Source organism: Mercenaria mercenaria, chromosome 8 (genome assembly GCF_021730395.1).
Source record: "Mercenaria mercenaria strain notata chromosome 8, MADL_Memer_1, whole genome shotgun sequence".
Lineage (NCBI taxonomy): Eukaryota > Metazoa > Mollusca > Bivalvia > Venerida > Veneridae > Mercenaria > Mercenaria mercenaria.
The window spans coordinates 56,027,238-56,050,461 of NC_069368.1; the positions used below are offsets into that span (position 1 = coordinate 56,027,238).

Here is a 23,224-nt window from a genome sequence, read left to right on the forward strand (position 1 = left end):
TTTTTTTGTGTGTCATATCTTGGGAAAATAGTGCAAGTACAGAAGATGCTCAAATTACAGACTTTTTTATTGACAAAAAAGTCTTGCCCTCACCGGAGTGATTTTGAAACTTCACTTAATGCACAGAATCAATTTCTGTGAGGAAGATGCCCAGATGACTAATGTGTTTGCCTGTGCCTGATATAATGCGACCAGAGGTATATACGCAGTCTTTTATTAAAAGCTGGAAGAATTTTGTCGGTGTGACTAAATAATACAAACATGCAATATTTCTTTTTAGCCGGGGTCTGTCAAGCGGCTCAATTTCCTCAGGTGTGAAAATGAGTAGTATCTACGCACCTAAAAGTGATGCTTGAATAATTTCTATTCATAAACACATTTCATATACGCCGACCTACTGCATATGTTTACATAGGAAACCAGCTTTACGTGAATAGCTTGTATACAATTACTGAAGTGAGGTAAAGTTAATTTTTTTAGTACTATAAAAATCAGTTTTTTTTTCAAACTGTAAATGTAGTTTTAGATTAAAAACGTTTATATTTTCTTAATCAAAATGAGTTTGATATTATACATATGTTAAATAGTGTTGCACAATTATTTGTGTTCTGTTTATAGCAACAGTTATTATGCAAATCTCGCCAGATTGTCGTCCACTATCTAGTACTAAATATATCTGCTGAAAAACATTTTTGTTTGTTGGTATATATTCTTGTTTAATACTCTGATACTCATATGATCACCATAGTTGTATATGATAATATATTTAAGAATCCTTACATCACCCGGACACTTTGATTTTAGCTTTCCATTTCTTATTAGCTATTATCATAGTGCCGGTCGCGAACATATAATGTACCTTAAAGCTACTTTTTCTGCAGAAAAGCTAAGTGATATTACTTTATTGACCTGCACAGTTTTATAGTTAAAGTAGCTACAACTTCCATAACATTTTGCTTCCATAAATTAAAAAAAAGAACATACATGTAACCAAACAAAATAATACCTTAATCGGTACGATGGAGTTTGTTTATGAAATGTAGAAATGTGCCATAACCTTCACGTCTAATAGCGCCAACTTTATCATGTAGATAAACTTAATGTACCACATGATACAAAGAACCAGCTAGGATATATAACAACACTGGGCATGGAGAGACATTTTTAACACGCGACATATGCAAGAAATGGAAACAGACATATAGAGACACATAAATAACAGCAATTTTATAGATACAGTTCGTTTTCGTAAACACCATGTTTGTAAACATTAAAGATTGCGTTTTGTAACCTTAACTCAGGGTTCCATATTTTAGTGTGTCTTTATAAGAAACACGTGAGCTCTAGCTAAAACAAAACATAATCAAAAAGTAGAAAGGTCATTTTGCAAGTAGAGAAATTTTGGGTTGAAAACGTGTAAACACGTATGACCTAGTTATCGAACTGTAGTAGCTCTAACCAAATTCTTTGCTAGGCATATTTTAGATGACTTGTGTAGAGCTCTGAAACTGTATAATGCTAAGGACTCGACACGTTTATTTTACAGACAGTACAGTTATGGCGTGCAGGAAGAACAAAATGAAATAGTACGTATTTGTTTTCTTACCACTTCTTGTGCTTCTTTGTTGAAACATATCTGATTGTCTTTGTGAATTAATTCGAAATTGATCAATATTGTAAGGCATGATCAGCCAAAGTTTCGATGACTGTAGATTGACACATTATTACGTCACAAATACCAGCTTCAAATTATTACTACTTTAGCAGTGGCTTGACGTCCGGTTACTGGCGCTCAAGACCTAGGACGTCTTGGGGTCCGGCATCCAGCAGACCTTTAACATATCCGTTGTGGATTTAGCTGGAGGTCTGGTAATCCATATGAGATTTGTAGTAGAATAAAGTATCTTTTATGGAAAGTTCATGTTCTTTAGTTTTTCTTGTTTTGCTGAGATGCTGAAAAATCTTGTTTTTAGATTTTAAACACCGTAATTACTTTTGAGTTACAAATACCAGCTTTCACTTGACTAAAAAGTTATTTCTAAATTTCAAAGTACATGCACTGTGTAATTTACAAGTTTAAGTACACCACACTAAATGATTTTTACGTAAGATGTATAGTAATTTAAAGACACTTCTGCGAGAAGGTATAGCAAAACCCGATTTTTATGGGGATATGGTTAACAAACTTCTTAAGATTTTATGTCATTGTAATTGTCAAACTGTATTTTGTAAAGTTATAAAACGTTTTATTAAAAGAGGTTATGACCCAACTGTTTAGTCTTTTGTTCAAATCTTTTACAAATGGACCCTTCGCTTCCCGCTTTTATCGAGTCTGACGGGGCAGGTGAATGGCTCTATGATAAGCAGTTTTCAAATCAAAACGGGACTGCACTGATTTGACATCTGTATTCTCGTCTGCTTCGTCGGTCCGTTTAGAGTGCTTTCTGGATGTTCTTCTTCTGCAAAGGCATTGAGTACATTCGCTTTTAGTTCTTAAGGTTTGCTTTATATATAAATTTACAAGAGCATTTTTGTATTTTACATACAGCACCTCCTGTTGCCATTCCGTTTGTTAGAACTCGCCTGGCGGGGTTACTTTTATTCACACTGTCCTGTGACTTTGGAACATGGTTGGTGTAAAAGTGAGGTTAGGTGCACGATAAACCTTTGTCTGTGCGTGTGTTTGTCTATGTACTGTTTATTGCGCTTTGGAGAGGCAGCGTCTTCGGACATTCATCCTTGTTTTTCAAATTATTTTATTCATAAATGTTAAAATTCTGAACTTCGAGGAAGTTATTTGATCTTATATTTCTTTTACAACACAGCTTCGGTATGTTTGTGTTAAAAAAAATTCTATTGGAATCAAGATGGTCCTGTAAAATTTTGAAGAAGAGGAAAGGATAAAACGGGGGTATACTCATACATGTGAAAGAAATATTAGCTAATAAAAGACACAATGGATATTTTTTCATCATGGTGTATTTTACATATTAAGCAACTTCATTGTATTTGATCAATTCTATGAATTTCTTTGTTTATTTTTAAGAACCAATCCAGTTTAAAGTCTCAATTGACAGCGTATTGGAAGAATATGTAAATATAAGTGGCCAGATTTAGGGTCTGTAATTTTATGCATTTCCAGAATCTTGAGGTCCGGTTGTTTAACACTCGGCTAGCTATTACCTTGACTGCATGAAATCTTTGTAAACTACAAACAATTATATAATTCAATACCGGAAAATGTGTTCATCAAAAATTATTGCTGCTGGATTATGTCGATAACTGCCGCTGATGATATTTCTTGTCAGCAGTTACCGGCATCCATCACCGTGAATATTATAAATTTATACCCATGATCGCAGTCAATGATTTCATTTTACCTAGTAGTTAGCAGGTACGGTTAATAAATATAAAGATAATGGGAAACGTAAGAAATTATTGGATCACTCATAATACGGAGCTGGCCAATTGGGAAAATTTACTTGCAATTTAAAATTGACGTCCCAGTGATTTGAACAAAACAACAGGAAACACTCTAAGAATATATCCAAGAATTATAGGTGACGAAAATGATATGATTGATTGGAAAACAAATTATTATGCATTTATAAACTGATTTTGACAATTGACGATTGTTGGAATCATTGGATATTGTGATACATGACACTATATAGCTTAAAGATTTTCTTTTCTTTTTGTTATACCTAGGTATAAATTTAATGGATTTTTCCTTTTATATTTAGTTATAATTTCAATGATTTCTTTCTGTTGTTCAATGACTTTTTTGTTATATTTAGCAGAACAGAACAGAACAGAACAGAACAGAAAGTTTATTAACGAGTACACTACAGGTACATTGTTAAACATGATTTACATAATACAATTTTAGCGATAAGTTCAGTTATTTTTTTCTGTTCTGTTTAGCGATAAGTTCAATGATTTCTTTCTGTTGTATTTAGCTATAAGTTCAATGACTTTTGGGATACTTTGAGGAAAGACCTTGATGCTATTGAGCAGAAAGCAAAAGAAGACGAGGAGGAAAAGAAATCGTAAAAGCATTAGCTGACAAACTAATTGTAGTTTTTAGTATCTGAGTTACACATATTCTGTATTATTGATTCCCTCAATTGTGCATTAACAGTTTAAATTAAATAAGATGTCGTTGTGGATCTGTTAAAAGTCCCGGTAGTGTGCACTTTGATCCGACGTTTGAGAGTTCGCTATTCGAACAGGCATCATTAATTGACGACTTTCCCTTAAGGACTTATCACAAAGAACCTTTTTTATAGAGTCATTTTGTGAACAAAAATATTAAAAAAAAACGACTGTTAACAAACTTGTGAATGTAAATATCAGTTTCAGTGTCAGCATTATTTATTTGATTTGAAATATATTGGTTGCCTTTCCTAATGTATGTCATTACACATGTACCAATGAAAATCACAAAATGGGCAATAAAATCATCTATTTCTATTACCATTACACACAATTACAGAATATGTGTACAGAATAAAAGTAGAAATGCTATGACAATGTCTGTCGATTATATGAGTAGGTATTTATGACGTAATAATATTTAATTTAGTTATAAATTTTGACTGCAGTTAACAAGCAGCTTACTGTAGATCACATCTTATATGTGCACAAATTGTTACCAACTTTAGTAAAATAGTTTAGAAATTCACAGTCACATATTTGCTCTTTCTATTTGATTACTAATTGGATGCGTTGTCCTCTTGAGAGGCGTTGGCTATATATGTACTTTTACGACATACAAAAAATGTTCATCCTTTTTTTCCAAATCTTAATTATTGTCATAGTTATTTATTTATCTTGAAAACAGAGAAATTAAAGAGTTTTTTTTTCAAGGAGGTAAGGATTGTTTTCATGTTATTTGAGGAGTACAAGCAACAATCAAACCGAGCCTGCAACTCTTATTTTTCGTGTATAGCAACCTGTGGAATTTAACCCTTTTCTACTGTATATTCCATGAACACGAAACATCAAAAGTATTTTGTACTTGGTAATGAAAGGAGTCCACAAAATTTGGTAACACATCTCGAAAAATGTGTGCCGTCAGCATGTACCCCTATCAGCCGTTTTACATAGTTCATTAGCCGATCGTATAGTGGATTTTATTTAGTACATAAAAACATGAGGTACAAATTTCTTTATATATGATTTATTTAATCCTAAGCCCGAAATTATTCTGTATTAATTAATACATAAAATCTCTCCCTCTAGATGCACACTTAAAATAGATAATTATATCTTTCTTAAATTAATTTATCCATAGTTCCAAAATAGTCATTTAGCATAAAATAAGTTTAATATTATAATAATAATTTTAATTTAGAATCTTAAATGCCAAAACTGAGAGACACTCATCATCCTACAGCTCTGCTCGAAAGCTAAGGCGCTCTGCAGTCTGTCGAGGAGACTATAGTTATATAGCAAAACCGTAAAAGATGATGTGTCAACTGCTGACCATTTCTCATTCCACCTTAGTGGAATCAGTATATAATATATTCTAACAAGGTATATTTAAGGAAAGCAATCCAGTAACAGCTTATAATAGCGATAAATATCCGCACGCCGAATAGATACCATCGTAGCATTTCTCATACTTTTATCTAAAATTGCTGACCCCTAAATTAGTCTCGCCTTTACTATAGTCTGGCTACTTTAAAGAAAATGAATATGATTTCAAGTTTAGAAAATAGTTAAAATCAAAATCTTATTAATTACAATAACGATACAGTCATAGTATAATAAGCATATTTTCTGTGAATATGTATTCTTTGTCTTATTGGTAAAACGTTCATTGAGTTAAATTACAAGCTTGACGGACATTATGTTTTTATTAATGTTTACTTATTGACAGGAGAAGGAAAGGAAGTCAGCGAGTACGTTGGACTGAAGACATGGAGATAGCGTGTCACAAGAAACGTATCATTAGGGAAAGAAAATTGGCCAATGCTGAACTGAAAATGACTGCCAAAGCTCTTCTAGCTGTAAGTTATCACTTTATGTTTGGATGCTGGGCTGAACAGTTACCTCCTCAATTGTTTAAAACTTAATCTTTGCTTAGCCTTAACTGTTAAGCAATTATAGCGGTTTGTATTACTATCATCTTTTGATGGCAAATACACTGTCCGACTTTCATATTTTTTATTGATACCATGTTAAAAAGCATAATATTTACATTTGGACATTTAAATGTTGACATCAAATCATAAAATTTGCGATTTTCAAGTAGACAACATATATTTTTCGGGAGTTCTAAGAAGATAAAAAAGAACGTTTTCAGAGAAATCGCAGCAACACGAATTGCAAAGTATTCTAGGTGCTGTTGGTATTTATTAATTGCATCTTGCAGTTGTATTCTTGATGATAACTTATGCCAGTGTTCAGGCATGTTCTATCACTGTCTTGTAGTAGTAAGCTGAAACTATTCTGGTTATGGGTGTCGTCGACTGGGTATAACTGGATTTTAAGATACCTTGCATGAGGTACATGTATGTGAAGCGATTAGGGCTAGATTAAAGGTACAAATGTTTTATAACCTTTTCTAATTCCAGGCTTGTATGTCATATGTCTTTAAATATCCCAGTATTGATTATGTTTTCAGATCAGGCGAGAAGCACTTAGACTGTTGTTGGAAGAAGAATCTAAGATGTATGAGGAAGAAATGAGAGCTCTTGAAATAACATTCTGATAACTGCAGCTTGATAGAATACCATTAAATGACATTATGGTTTATATTGGTTATACATCAAAAAGAGATGAATGATGAAACAGTTGTTAAATTCAAAGCAAACTTGGCAGCCTATGCATAGTTGTTAATACGTCCATAATTATATCTACGCTTCAAGATTTTTGACAGTTTTTGCTTTTTTTACTTTTGTGGACATTGTGAAAATAAAGAAACAAAGTATATGGATCAAGTGTAATCGTGCCAAAATATTTAGTAGGGTATATATCTTTAAACACTAGCCTTGCTAATTTAGTGATTCCAATGTGATTTACATGACACCAATAATCAGTTCCTGAGAATTAAATATCAGTTAAAAAAGAATGAGTTTCATTCATGAAATATTCAGCATGCAGACGTTTACCCAAATGGGTAGTTGCAAAAAATGAAATATAAAACAATATTAAGATCGTGTGATGATGATGAAGTTTAAAGTGATTGAACCATGCTCTCTTGAAAAACAACAACAACAACAACAAAAGCATTTTCCAGATATAGATCATTGACTTACCGTTTGTTGGGTAAAATTACATAGCGGTTCATTCGTGCGAACTTAAATACTCGGTGTCAACGAGATAAACAATGATATGATTCCCGGGCCGACATCTTTCCGTATATAATTCTCCATATCATATGTATAAAGGAAAGTATGTTTATGAGACCACCCTGCTATTAAAGTCACTTTTCAAAAGAACCGGAAGAAGTGGTCTCATTAGATGGATTGTACTGTAACACTGTTCAGCATATCAAAATGCATCTTATTTCCCACGCCTGTTTTATTGCCTCCAAGGTAGAGCAATAGGGCAATCTGTAGGTATTGACAAACTGTTTCAAAACTAGGCCACTCTGTAATATTAAGTGAATTTGCTTTGTTATCTGACCGAAGATTGCCGTAATGGTCGAGTCTGGCAGTCCAAGTCAAATCACCCTGTTAATGACAACTTTACTAATTAGCTATATAACATCTTAATTTAGAAATCTTTCACAAAAGGAAGGATTATTCCGCGGACGTCACGTCGACCAACTTTATTTTGCGGCATATATCTACAACTAATAACAAAACTCAAAATATTGTATAACTGTAAGATATATCTTTTTTATAAACGCGCGTGCAGTTTACCATGGCTCTGAAATATTGATTTTGTTTTTCCAGTTACCAGGTATACCGGTATATTTTCTATGATAAGTAGATTATAAATTGTTTAAATATGTGTTTACCTTTTCATAAATACTGATAACATGATCCACGAAAAGTGGACGAATAAAATTGTAGATGAAATTTCGACTGCACAGAAAAATAATTCATGAGTACAAATGAGAATGTGCTAAATATAAATGAATACCGGGGATTACTTTCACCTGGTTTACCACCTGGTAGCTTTATGCTTTTTGACATTTTGGCCAAAAATCGGCTTTCACATGATCCCTAAAAAGAAAATACTAAATCTTCGACTGATATACGTAGAAAGTAGTAAAAATCATAAAAAAAAAACACATCAGATATGGTGTTTTCGGCTGAAATTGACCGGAAACATATGTAGGTGACATAATGTACGAACACATTTTTTCCAGTCCCTCCTGCAATTTTTTTTTCAACATACATAGGCAGAGAAATTTTTATAGTATGTTATAAAAATACTGGTGTAATGATGAGTAAATCTCTAATTTTAGCTGTCTCAGCACATTTCAGCCAAAAAAGGCATAGTGTCAGTAACAATGGGGCATGTTTTGGGATACTAAATGACTGCTTTCTAATCTTCGGACAGATAAGAATGTATCTTAATATCATGTAAACTTCACTTGTTCGTTTTTGGATTTTCATCTTCACATGTTTTGATGTAGTGGCCGTTTTTATCCAATGACATTTCTCTCCACCCTGGTTGGATTGAACCACTTGAAAGGCAGATTCATCAATATAAATCTGACTGTAATTCTGACAATGTTTCGAGTTACCTCTGTGTAAAATGGTTTGTTACCGATCGCCATCTAAAATAATTTGATATTATATTGGTTTAAATCAGATTTACGCTGATATAAGAAATTTAAAGTTAAATTCGGTATAGGTACACGGCTGAAACATACATCTGTTGCCGTTTCTATCCAAAATATAATTGAGCCGTGCCATGAGAAAATCAACATAGTGGGTTTGCGACCAGCATGGATCCAGACCAGCCTGCGCATCCGCGCAGTCTGGTCAGGATCCATGCTGTTCGCTAATGGTTTCTCCAATTGCAGTAGGCTTTAAAAGCGAACAGCATGGATCCTGACCAGACTGCGCGGATGCGCAGGCTGGTCTGGATCCATGCTGGTCGCACACCCACTATGTTGGTTTTCTCATGGCACGGCTCACCAATTTATTTTAGCACACAATAACAGGAGCACACCAGACATGTATATGTATTTATGAACTCAGGTGTTTGTATTTTAGTAAAGTTTTATTGCCGTTAACTTCACATACCTACTACTAAACAATGCAGAAAAATCAAGTTGATACATATAAATAAACATTTTTACAGATTTTTTTTGGAACAAAGCAATATATCTATCTGTGCCACCTTCCCGTAACTGCACTAGTTTCTCCTTCGGTCTGTTGGTAAATAATTCTAATAGAAAATTCTCTACATTTTGTTGATAGACATATCTTTCATCTACATTTACAATATAAATAGACTTCAAAGATCTGAAGCACAGACAATTTTATTCTTAAACAACACACATGAATGATAAACAGCTGTTAAAATATTGTTATTTCCAAATATAACATTTTATTCGGAAAAATAATGATGGTATTTCTGCAGGACTGATTGGAATATTGAGTCTAAACCTTCAACATTAATAAATAAAACAATTCAATAATAGAATAATTCATTAAAACTGTACCTATTCAGGTAACATGTACAGTACTATAAATGTACTACAGCATATCTTACTTCAGTACCAGGTTGTTTTTTTATGCATTGATTACCAAAGTGCAGGTCAATGGAACGGACATTTTTACCACTAACACAACATTAATGTCGTGGTGAAAGATCTGAAAACAGTTCTTTCTGAATGTACAGGAAGACTTTTACAGCCGCAACATGGCACAAACAACGCTGCTGCTATAGTTAAATAGAAAAAGGTGGATACAGCAATCTTAACATGTACCAGTCTACATGGAACTTTGTGAAACAAGTTCAGGATCATTGACAATACTCGTGAAACTGCCACTGCTCTGAACAAAAATAAATGTCCGCCTCCTCTTCGGAGACAGCTTTTGAAATAATATAAAACAAATTATGCATGTCAGCTTGTAAAATGTGTCCAGTTCAGTCCTCATTCGAAGTATCTTCATGATAGATTTACCCTTAAGCTGGCTCTGGGGACAGTGGTAGGTGATGGGGAGCTGGTTCCGGGGACAGTGGTAGGTGATTAGGAGCTGGTTCTGGGGACAGTGGTAGGTGATTGGGAGCTGGTTCTGGGGACAGTGGTAGGTGATGAGGAGCTGGTTCTGGGGACAGTGGTAGGTGATGGGGAGCTGGTTCCGGGGACAGTGGTAGGTGATTGGGAGCTGGTTCCGGGGACAGTGGTAGGTGATGGGAGCTGGTTCCGGGACAGTGTGTGATGAGATGGTGGACGTGGTTATGGGAGGTCAGAAGTGGTAGGTGATGGGGAGCTGGTTCTGGGAACAGTGGTAGGTGATGGGGAGCTGGTTCCGGGGACAGTGGTAGGTGATGGGGAGCTGATTCTGGGGACAGTGGTAGGTGATGGGGAGCTGGCTTGAAAGTTATGCTTTTAAAAGTAAAATTACAATCCGAAGTTTGCTGCATATTTGTATACATACTTCTAAATTGTATGTATAAGAAGTATGATCTTACGTGCATGTCGTAAAAAATCTCCCTGCATTGGCCTCAGTGTCGTTATCTTTTCTGTTAGCCTTTGGATCACTTTATGCGTAACAGACGTGGCCTTGTTTTACACTTAAATCAGACTTTTTCAAAAAAAACTTTTGTACTTGTATCTTAATTGGATATATGCCTTTTGTCGATAAAACCGATAAAACCAAATATTTCAAAGTACACTTTCTTTGACTGATCAAGAACTAATGTTGTAAAGTGTATATTATGTCTACAACGAACCCACGCGTTGCCCAAAAATGCAACTGATGCATTCTGCAGAAACAGACTTTTTTCTTCATATGTTTTTCAGACAAGGAGTATATATTGCATTACCTTTACGTTAATGACGAATTCTTGTCAGTTTTGTATTTCAGTTACACTTCATATATCTGATTTTCGTCATGATTAATCAATGATCAGTGATTTTGTACTGATTATTCGGCGAGGAAAATTTGACTAAATCCCAACACTTATTTCAGCTGTGTTATCTCCATGCAATTGTAATCATGCATCTTAAGTTTATTACACAATACTTCTGGATCAATCCTCATTTTATCTTACAAAAGAAATATACATTTCTCAAGGGGTTCCTTCACGTGAGTTAAGTAATAAAGCATTTAAATAAAAAAATTATGAATATTTGACATTAATCGTCCATTCTTAATTCTTATATCAGAAGCAGAATAAAAAATAAGTTGGTAGCAGTTGGTTTGGTCATCGAGTGTTACCCGCGTTGTTCATCAATTTATTTAAATATGGAAGCTAGGTACGGGAATGTATCAACCAGTTTGTAGCATTAACTTAAGTTAGTACCTAGAATTCTAGAATATGTAAAACAGTTTATAAAACTTATACGTTTTCTGAAACTATTTATTAAATTTCTATACAAAAAATGTAGTTACTTTTTGCAAAACAGTCCTACCTAGCAAAGATAAAATAAAAGGGTAGATTTCCCGGAAGCACATAGCACCCCGAACACAGCCATAGAGTCATGCATCGCAAAGTAGGCCCACAACAAAAATAAGCTGTAACGGAAAAATATTGTAGACGGGTTGCTTCAAAAATCCAACAATAAGTACATTACCAATATATGCAAAATATACGAAGCAGTGTGGATTGGTATCAGCTGATTTTGTTTGTAACGTATTACTCCTTGGACACAATTCCACATTTTGGGGGACGTCCTAATCATTCACATGATTGGACTGGAAAGCAATCTAGAGACTCTATGAAGCAGTTTAAGTACAAAATAGGAAACAAAGAACGTGCCTCTCAGAGACCACAGGAAGTAGATGGAAACCTCATGTCGCTGCGATAATTGATTTGAATGTCACCACTTCTTAAAGGAATACACTGCTGAGCAAGCTTCAGTTTATATGAGCCGTGCCATGAGAAAACCATCATAGTGGGTTTGCGACCAGCGTGGATCCATACCAGCCTGCACATCCGCGCAGTCTGGTCAGGATCCATGCTGTTCGCTAACGGATTCTCTAATTACTATAGGCTTTGAAAGCGAACAGCATGGAGCCTGACCAGACTGCGCGGATCCGCAGGCTGGTCTGGATCCACGCTGGTCGCAAACGCACTATGATGGTTTTCTCATGACACGGCTCATATAATTGTAAAATTTATGACAATGCAAAATAAAAGTTTCTGTAGGTATACAAGTTCTCAAATTAATAATAATTAATTGTAAATAGAAAATGTAGTTATATATCATTAATATTTCAGTCGTATACAGATATATATCTTTTGCAAACTATCTACAGCTTTGCTCAATCCACCAGGGACATAAATTTGAACAGTCGTTTTATCTGAGATCTTCAAAAAATGAATATTAATCGGCAGAAACACTCTGGAAATAGCTACACTGAGCCGTTTAACGACTAGAGCATACAGACTATCTACTCTGTTCGCATACATGATTAACTATGAGTATATATGAGCCGTGCCATGAGAAAACCAACATAGTGGGTTTGCGACCAGCATGGATCCAGACCAGCCTGCGCATCCGCGCAGTCTGGTCAGGCTCCATGCTGTTCGCTTTTAAAGCCTATTGGAATTGGAGAAACTGTTAGCGAACAGCATGGATCCTGACCAGACTGCGCGGATGCGCAGGCTGGTCTGGATCCATGCTGGTCGCAAACCCACTATGTTGATTTTCTCATGGCGCGGCTCATATTTAGCTGATGGTGTTTCTATTTAAAGTACAAACACCTTCTATCATTAAACACATACCAGTGCCAACAAAAAGTAAAAGAAAAAAACACAAAAAAAACCCCCACAATATATATAAATAAAAAACTTGGAACAAAAATAAAACATTTGTCTATGCCATGTTTCAGCAGAACCATTTCATGGATCATATATGTTTATATTTATAGTAAACTGTCCTAGTTACAAGATTCGTCTAATTCTGGTTGGAACGTCTCTAGAATTGTATGATAAAAATATCTTTCATCTGTGTTTACAATGTAAGTAGACTCTATTCTGATTTATAAACAATAGTACGTATAATTTAACTCCTACAAAAATCATTTAAGTGATAAACAGCTGCTAAAATAATTGAAAGATTGTTATTATTTCAAAACTATAATCTTTTATTTGGTTTATGCGATAGTTTTTATGCAGAAGAACTAGCCTGAACACCGATCGAAAACATTCAATGTTAAATGCTAAACATGTAAAGAACACATACTAACCAATATAACAATAAAATAAAAATTGAACTTATTCATTTGCATGCACTATACGTGTATTGCAACGTATCTTACTCCAGTGTTAGGCTCATTATTTACGTATTATTATTTTCAAAATCATACAGCAAGCCATCTAAACTTACATCCGCCTTTTATTCACATTTTTCAGGAACATTGTTCAAAAGGTATTTTCTGCGAAGTCTTTGAGACCACCTAAGCTTCGAGCAGTGCTCTTAGGAAACGGCGCCGGAATATACATTAGATGAAATATGAAAATTTAGAGCATTTAGATTTGTTATTTCTGGGCACTGTTGCCGTGTTCATGTTGAATCAGATCCTGTGTCCGCTTTGAAAAAAAATTAGAGAACCTACAAAACTTCAGAGACTTTATACAAAAGGAAAACGAAATCATTGCATTTGATACGCATTGATCTTTAGTTTGCAAGGCTCATTAGCAACAGTACAAATCGTGACATTCTAGCGACGTCCTGAAACGGTGGCAAGTACAGTGCAATCTGTTAATAAAAATAAAAGATTTACTGTCTAATTTGAAAACTTTGCCACCACGATATTGGTGAGGCTCTTTTTATGTTGTTGAATGCTTACTTTTGCCGCGCAGTAATATATAATTCAATAAATTAAATATCGTTAATCTTGCAAAATTAGCACAAGAATTCGATTACACTTTATATGGTTACCATCATTATCTGTACGAATCAACGTCCGTTACTATAGTTTCCAAAATGCACAAAAATATGACTACATTGCCTTGCGTCTTGGATGTTAAAATGATGAAAATCATGTTTGCTTTACAGATACAAAATAATCTTATTATATTCAGTACTGTACGAGATAATATGCAAAACGCGTTTTCAGAATATGTAGGTAAAAGACTATTTGCATTTTCGCATGTTTGTTTTTATTTCAATTTGCTTACTGCTAACTTTTGGTCTCTATATTTGAGAAAAAAAGTTTTAAGTAATTGCTAAATGGAAAACTGATGTAATTATAAAGGCGTATGCACATTTCATAATTAGGTTCTGCCTTTTCTTACCTTTGTTCTGGGAAACATAGTTTTATTTTACTTTAGCTTTTCCTCTACTGCGTTCTATATACCACTAGTTTTTTTATCGGCAATCTATGCTGTTCTTCCTTTGGCTTCGCAGTTATCATGGTTATCAAAATCAGATATGTTTTGTCTGCAATGAAGGTTTGTGAAGCTCGTCACTTAAATACACATTTATAAAAATGTCGTGTGTGTGTGAATGCACAGAGGTTTCTGAAACACTTCCTGTTCATGGTTTCTTTTGTTTTGAATTAATAAAATTTGTCTAATCGAAATAGCAGCCAACTTACTTATTTGTACTTATCATTAATGTCCATTTAATGTTACATTTTCACCAAACAACGCCCTCTTGTACATTATAAATACGTATGAAATAAAAGTACAATGATTATTTATAAATGGTTTACATGCACTAGATAGACTAAAACAAATTGAAGAGAAATCTAACACAGGCCGCCACGCCTATATTAATACAGGTAAGATTTCTTACATGATGTGAGGTTTTTTGGTATGACTACGAAAACATCAGACACACATAAAAAGTACTGACCAGAAATACTGTATTCTTAAACATTGTTTAAATAAGAAGAAATCATTATTACAAATTCACGTATTTTCACAAAAAGAGTATGTTAGGTCAGTGGCTGCTGGAACGAATGCAGTCATGGAAGCTTTGTCTGTTTTACCCCGTTATGAAGTTAAATTACATTTATTCAAAGTACTATAGCATGTGGCAACTCTAATCTGTGCTTTTCCTGGTAGATAAATATCAATGAGAATTCCCACAGGTGTTCATAACATTCTGTTTGGTTCGTTTAGACTGTAATGCAGTCATTATAACAATATAAATTAATCTCTTACCGTGTAACGATTCTTTGTGCCATATGTGTTAAAGTATTAAGAACCTTGTGAAATTATTATCTGATCATCACAAAATTCTCTTCATATAATGGAATCGTATATGTTGCAATGGATTCGGTTGATCATGTAACGTTTTCCAATTTGGATGTATAAATACTGCAAAGATATCACATATATATTACATATTGAACATTGTTTTACTAGGAAATCCATTACCTTCACAATTTGCTTGATACAGCAGTAGTATTCGTGAAAGTGTTGGTTCAAATCCTGTTTTCATTTTTCTTGCAGACATTGTACAATTGGGACAGCAGAAGTACATTGTAAAGTGTAAGCTAGAGAACTAAGTGCTGGTGTCCCTGCTTGGTAGAAGATGAATAATTGGCAGCGAATACACTCACTCTTTCTAATTACAATTTGTGTCCCGGCTATCCTTAACGGACCTCTTAATTGCTCAGTTGAACTTTTCATGTTCATATTTGTATACGATCCCATGTCCATTAGCACATCCCAGGTTTTCCAGGCTGCCAATATTGTAGTATAAACAACCCTCAAACAATATTACGAGCTCCCTGTGCTGTATATACTAACGTATTAAGATATTTTGTTAAATTATTATCAGGGCATCGCAATATTCATATAATGGAATAAAATGTAATCACATATATTGCAATGGCTTAAACGGTTGACCATTTGGAACGTTTTCCAATTTGTCTGTATAAATATAGTCCCTATCCGTGACTCTAGTTACCTCCCCTGACGGTCCGTCCACGTAATATCAGACTGAAATGAAATGAAAGTGATAATTACGTCACGTGTTGGACTAGTATAAATACTGCAAAAATATCACCTGTATGTATTGCATATTTAGCAAATTGTTGGACTTTTCTTTAAAATTTGCTGAAAATCACAGCAGTATTCTATACAGAGTTGGTTCAATTCTTATTTTCGTTCTATACAGAGTTGGTTCAATTCTTATTTTCGTTCTACTTTCTTGGAGACACTGTACAATATGCAGCATTGCATTTAATTGCTGCAAACATTACTGCTGGCTAAACCAAACTGCATCAAACATCGTTTTATAAATCTGCGGGCAAAGGAGGTATGTATTTTGGTGAAATGATATCTTTTACTACACTGAACGAAACTTATAACGCCCCTCGGTATCTTTGGCAATCGTTCATACAACTTACTGTATTTTTGAAAGTTTTGCACTTATTTAGAAAAGATATGTTAATTGTTCCTTCTCTTGAGAAGGAACACTTTGATTCGGTAAGTCACACTTGACTGAGCAACTGACCTCGAAAGCTGTTGTCATTACAAGCTGGCCAATCAAACTCCGTGACCTTAGAAATAACCTCTGACGTTAAAATTATTCTTTCCTAATTTTTGGCGACTCTCTGACTTAACGCGCTCCGCGAATTACATATTACTAAACCCGAGGATGGAAACGTGGCTTTTTTAAAACATGCCAAACATCTTATTTGTCACAAAAGTTAACATACGTCGTTACCTTCGAATGCGTGGTATATAGGTGAAAACAAACACCATTGCGACCCTCTCTAATTGTGCGCAAAACATTCACGCATCGAATGGTACACTACATGTGTTGACTGACCGGGTCAATGTCTTATTGCCGTATTTACTCTTAATTGCCGCATTTACTCAACTGAAAGTGGTAACGGATTTATTTTGTTGTAGGGTCTAATAACTTACATCTGTGTTAGCGTAAATAGTTTGGAAATAGCGGATTTGACTTTTTAGATAGTAGAAAACAACATAGTTCTTTTTTAAAATTCTAGTGTTTTGTATTTTGGTACAGAAATAAACGCACGCTTGATGCAGCATGTAACGCCCCCCGGGGCGCTTAAACGTGCGGATGCGGAATGTCAATAAGGTAGAATGGTTTTGTCCTTGTGTCCGATCCCGGGGTTCCACACACTGATGACCAATATTTAAAACAGACATTGCAACCAAAGTTTTACAAGATGATCATTATATATTTATATAAATGTGCCACAGAATATGCTTTTGCTATGCTTTAACTTGTATTATATTGGAATTCAAACGCGAATGACGCTATTGCATTATTTTATTCATTCTGCTGCCTCAAACCAATTTAAAGAAGTCACAAAAATACATATAACTATCTAGAACTAGGAAACGATTTTTACTAAAAGACAGAAATCTCTTTATCCTTACAAATGATTAATGTTCGTTTTATAAAATTTTCCTAGTGTGTATACTAGTAATTTTGTGACTTTAAAAAAAAAACAATGGTAGAGGTCGAAAAATGAATTGAATAACTTGATTTTGCTGAAATTGTAATATTTTATCATTGACATGTTTTTCTAAATGTGTTGGAAATTTGATAATTAATAAGAAAGACGTTACCAAATATATACAGGGTGGCGGATGTACGATGTCATTATTTTTACAAAATAATAGTAAATGACTATATACAAATTACTTACCTGAAATGTTGAAATCCAACGACTTCCAGATCATCGACAGGAGAGAATAGGTATGTGACATTAAACAATACAAAGTTAGCTGTCATTTTGACATATAATTTATAGTTAATTATTTTGCAATCTGATTAAAATCATTTCCTATAACGCTGCGCATAGGATCTGATGACAACCGATTAAGGGTCACGTTCAGACGACCTTTCCGTTAGCCAATCAGAGGTTTGCTTTCAACATTTTGAAAGTGAAAGTAGAAGTTTAAAAAATCGATATTTAATCTGGGATTTTAGTTTTCGACATGTGATTATCACGTGTTTATCATTCTTATGACGACATCCTTGCTGCGCCCTCGTGTTTTTTCTATGCGAAGAAATAGAATAATAAAGCAAAAAACGATAGATATGGCGGAGTCCACGCATCGAAACTAATTAAATAAGTCTTTGCTCTGTTCTTAGCATCGAGTAATACTCCGCCATTTTGAAGGTTAAACCAAACGCTTGCAGCTTTTTGTCATTATCCAAGTTCACAAGACTGATTACTGCACAATGTATTGTTCTGCTAAATCGGGATACGTCTAGAACAGTAACGATTCTTTTCTGTAAAATACGACTATAAATTTATTTACACCACCTTAACCTAAAATGTCTTTGTACCACAATCATTTCAGCCTTCAACACAGATACTTTGAAAGAAATGCATATCAAGGTTCAACTACAAGCGTTCACATAGATTTTATTGTGATACGCCTTATTGCGTTGACCTCGAATTATTTTCGTTTCTCTACATATATGTTTGTATTGTTATAAGTATTTGCAACGAACCGTTTTAATGTGATATCATATTTTACAAGTGATACATTCAGTCTTGACTCCCCATTCGAGTTAACAACATTAATTATAAACCATATATAACGTACTTTTTCAAAAGAGAACATTTTATAAATATATCATGAATGTATATTTTGTACAAGAGTATAAAACCCTGTTTAATATTCGACGTCAAACATAATACATGCGTTCCAATGTAATGTTAAAAAGCAACATTTTGAAATTTCTTGTAAAAGAACAAACTTTTAATAATAAACAGAAGATGGATTGCAAATTCAGTTCAAAATATCAGTGTTGAAAATGAAGTGTAAATTGATTATTTAGTTTCAGCAGGAAAACACGATAATGTCACAGTTTGAATTCATTTCAATGATTGCACAGTTGGATGGTTTTCAATTTATCTGTAAAAGTTCAATGCCCTTTATATACAAGAAAAATAAAAAGAAAACCAACTATCAACGTTATAAACAAAATCTCCATTATTTATCAACATAAAATATATATCCAGGTAACAATAATATCAACGTAAATACCTGTTTCCGATTTTAATTGCCTCCTGGAGCAATAAAGCAATCTTTGCTTGTTTGATGTACAGATATAGTTGGAAACGTCTTAGCAATCTCAAAAAAGTAATGTTGTATATGACAATGAAGGATTTCTCCAAATAGCACAAACTACACACCGGCGATTTATATAAGGAGTCATGTAACAACCTGTCGTGTGTAATTTATTTCTGACTATTTCAGCTTGGCTAATTTCTGCTGCCAGTGTCATCCATTTGTTCTGTAGTTGTGACGGGAGCGAAAGAATGACACAAAAATAAATAAGAAAATATCGTTACGGCTGCACCAAACAAACGCTGTTTCCTCGTTGTTTCGTTGTCTCGTCCTGTTGCCCTCGTCGCAATGACAGAACGAAAAGGCGGCGTTTACGGGCACAGTTTTGGGGTGCCATTTCAATGTGTACGTACATACATAAGTTAAGTGCGCTGTATTTCTCGTCATGTCGTTTTGGCTGGGCGACAGACGAGACAACGAAACAATGTAGAAATAGCAAATTATCATCTTTTCATTATGGTGGGGTTGAAATAACGAGACAATGACACAATTAAAAGAATCCAACAAAAATACTAGTAACGTTCTTTCCTTGTGGCGGTGGCGATAGCACGACAGGCTAAGATTGATGTGCTTGCAATGATATGGGAAATTATAAACTGTACATTGTTTATTACGTAAGCTCTATCTTGTCTTATTCTTTGCTCGTTTCAAGATGTCTTTTCATGCATGAAAAACACGCTGGACCTAAATATGAAAAAAGAAGCATGAAAAGAAGTAAGATTAATTAAGCCTTTAACAAGAATGAATGTTATTTAAAATGTGCATATAAATTGTAGCTTTAACGTATGTTTCCGTTGTTATCAACTTTTAGGGCCTGTTTGTTCGAGATTGATGAAATTGTGGTTTCCACGTAAGGATAGTGTTTGTCTATAGCCGTACAAAGTCGTCTATAGGCGTATATTCAATCTTAACATCGCCCTTTTAACTGTAGAAAAGGCCAAGCAACCTGCATTAAAGTATCTCCTTTTATATAAATAACTGTATACATTTTACAGCATATACGGTAACTCTTTTATACAATCCGTATGGACCTTTGCTTATGAACCTCTGTTTATGGGCATTTGTTCCGAAAGCCTTAAAAAGATTACTCTTAACATATAATTGTTCCAACAATAAACATTTTTCTAGACACAATTTTGTTTTGCATTTTAAATAGTCGAGCTTCATAATGTTAGATATTGCAGCAGGGATATATAAGCAAATCTTTCAGAAGCATCCAACGCTTTATAATACAAAAGATGTGTACACGAAAGCATAGTTATACGCCCTGTACCTGGAGTCTGTCAAACCTCCAGATGTTTCCGATTTTACCACTCAAAGTTGATGTAGATTATACTCCGAAGAGCAAAACTATTCCGAAAACAATCCATCATTATCAGTAACCTATCCCTTTATAATGATTAAAGTCATTATGTGTATCAGCAACAATTCTGGAATTTCCTCTCTGGCATGCAATTAATTTGTTATTATCTTAATGACTTGTCTTGGAAGTGTAAAAGAAAATAGAAGATTTCAAGTTTTTTATGCATGTGGTTTCTGTTTCCATAGAATGATATGAAAAGTGTTGCGTAGACATGAATGAACTAAGATTTTTTATATCATGAAACAAAAGAAATGAAAACCGTATTCAAGATAAAAGCTTGAATATTCCGTGTTTATTACATACACATATATGATATAATTGAACTCGTCACTTGTTCACATTCAAAATGGCAACAACAACAGCAGTTGTGAACAACTCGAACTTCACGGTAATTTTCAACATATTGTTGCTGTTTTATATTCAAAGGTGCCCCGAGCAATGTCCCTTTGTGGACAGTTAAATGGCATGTATATGTAGGGTAACATTTACCATAGTCGGGTTACTTTTTTGTCATTGTCACACCGACACAATCTAGGTCATATGGCGATTCTTCCTGGTTTTTCATTGTGAAGCAAGATCACGTGCAATCAGCTAGGTAGAACCACCGACCTCCTGTAAGCAAGCTGGATAACTTCCTGACATGATAATTTCTGCACCCAAGCGAGGCTTCGAACCCACATCGGCGAAGGACAAGTGATTTGAAGACATCGACCTGAAGCACTAGGCCGCAGAAACCTCCTTGTAGTCGAGTTGCGGTCACCGTAAATTACATACTAGTATTTTGAATCAAAGTATCCAAATGTATTTTTCTCATCAAATGATACCGAAACCATTGCCCGAGAATACTAAAATAGTTCCGTAAAACTAGTGAAAATATAGAAATAATCTCAATTGAGTGAAAATATGGAAATATATTTCATTGCAGTGAAAAATAAATACATTTTTTTGTACTATGAAAATTTGATCACTTGATCACCACTGCTCAAAAGTGCATTAGAAAGTGTAAAATAAAGAGTGGGATTTGTCAACCAATTAGCCGATTCCTAATCCGCAGTTTTAACTGACTTTGTCTAAGAGTTGTTTATATTTCTGGTCATTTTTGTGTCAATGTTACTTTCTGAGTACCGATTAAGCCGGCTTTATATATCGCGTGAGTGGTGTTACACATTTCACTACCTCTCATTCTCAGCCAAAACTGAATCAAAACTCTGCTATTATTTTGCTTGAATTCAAAGAATTTCCAACATTTCCTTAAAAGTTAATTATTTGTTAACAGAACTTTACTGGATGCCGGATGATATCTCTCTACTGATATCCTCTCTTGTCAAAAAATATACACATTCACTGTTTCAAGCGTCAAAAAACTTTCACCAGCTCCACTTCGTCTTTCAATTTATTCTAACGGAGTATTATTTATTTAGTCAAACACTGCAAACAAAAACCTTATTTCATAAACTGCTTCCAAAAGACAAATGAACCGCACCATGAGAAAACCAGTATAGTGCATTATCGATCAGCATGGATCCAGACAAGTTGCGCATCCGCGCAGTCTGGTTAGGATCTATGCTGTTCGCTTTCAAAGCCTATTGCAATTAGAGAAACCGTTAGCGAACAGCATGGATCCTGACTGGTCGCAAATGCACTATGTTGGTTTTCTCATGGTGCGGCTCAAATGTAATAAAACATAGGAGCGATACAAGATACTAGCGCAATGATTCTTTTCTCGTAAAATCTCTCGCAAAAACATTTCCATGTCATACTGGATACAATTATTCAGTCAGCGGCTCGTAAAATGTAAAAAGTGCAATACAAACAGGCGTTGGCAATGGTTCCAGAACTATAATGTCGTATATATTTATATTTTACACAAACACAACTGTTACGTATCTGCGAACAATATCCTGCCTAGAATATCAGAGAAAAGTACTGGTATAAATCAGTCATGTGTATATTGACACGAAAATGTCCTCTGACGTTATACAGTCATTTATAAGAGAACATAATTATATTGAAATTATAATCATTATTTTAGCTTTCAATTTTTTGGGGAAATCGGAAATGAAAAATTAATAGAAAAGAAATCGTTACAACATATTATTCATACATGTTTGATCATTAACAAGAAACTATAGTCACTTTCACTTCACACTGCTTCTGCCAGTGATGATTCTGTCCGAGAAGCAATTTTCTGCGACATTAGTATTGCCTTAATGTTTAGATGTAGTTTCTCAGAATTAAAGTTAATGTATGATATGCCTGTAATCTTTAATTCACAATTAATATCCGCGGTCTTTAACTAGATCTGAACAGTGAAAATGACAATCCACTCCTCACAGGTCACCAGCTAATTTGTAGGGAAAGAGCTTCCTGATAGTCGTCCAGTTAAAATGGCATCGTTTAATCCCTAATCAATTATGTCGTGGTAAAAAGCTATTCTGTTATCTTAACTATTAAGTCAGCAAAAGCGTGGCAATCTAGTTGTAAAGGTGTTGGATGCTTTGTAATGTAATACCTAGGTTTATAATTTTCTATTTTGGTATTTCTTTCGGATAATTAAGATTTTAACTGCACATTTCAAAAGTCAGACAAAACTTGTCAACTCTACATGTGCAGTAGCTTCAGGGTGTAAAACATCCGTGAATTAATTACTAAGTTTACGGAAGTGAAATAATGTGTCTGCTGTGTTTTCCT

General features: G+C 34.4%; 2 protein-coding genes across 2 annotated transcripts; one reads left to right on the forward strand and one right to left on the reverse strand.

Moving 5' to 3' along the window:
* Positions 1–350: 350 nt before the first annotated feature.
* LOC123566299 (uncharacterized) lies at positions 351–6,943 on the forward strand. Its single transcript, XM_045360259.2, has 5 exons — positions 351–461; positions 1,547–1,586; positions 3,960–4,049; positions 5,885–6,014; positions 6,632–6,943. Exons 2-5 carry the CDS (start codon positions 1,558–1,560, stop codon positions 6,716–6,718), a joined length of 336 nt encoding a protein of 111 aa, XP_045216194.2. The 5' UTR covers positions 351–461; positions 1,547–1,557; the 3' UTR covers positions 6,719–6,943.
* A 3,158-nt stretch (positions 6,944–10,101) lies between these two features.
* LOC128558891 (uncharacterized) lies at positions 10,102–10,575 on the reverse strand. The gene has a single exon (XM_053549160.1). It carries the CDS (start codon positions 10,573–10,575, stop codon positions 10,102–10,104), a length of 474 nt encoding a protein of 157 aa, XP_053405135.1.
* Positions 10,576–23,224: the final 12,649 nt, after the last annotated feature.

Bases quoted from the DNA above. Each gene is read 5' to 3' on its own strand.
- LOC128558891 (XM_053549160.1), bottom strand. From the start codon at position 10,575: ATGTATACAAATATGCAGCAAACTTCGGATTGTAATTTTACTTTTAAA.
- LOC123566299 (XM_045360259.2), top strand. From the start codon at position 1,558: ATGGCGTGCAGGAAGAACAAAATGAAATA. The intron at 1,587-3,959 runs GTACGTATTTGT...TGTTGTATTTAG, and splicing joins AGGAAGAACAAAATGAAATA to CTATAAGTTCAATGACTTTT. The intron at 6,015-6,631 runs GTAAGTTATCAC...TTATGTTTTCAG, and splicing joins CTGCCAAAGCTCTTCTAGCT to ATCAGGCGAGAAGCACTTAG.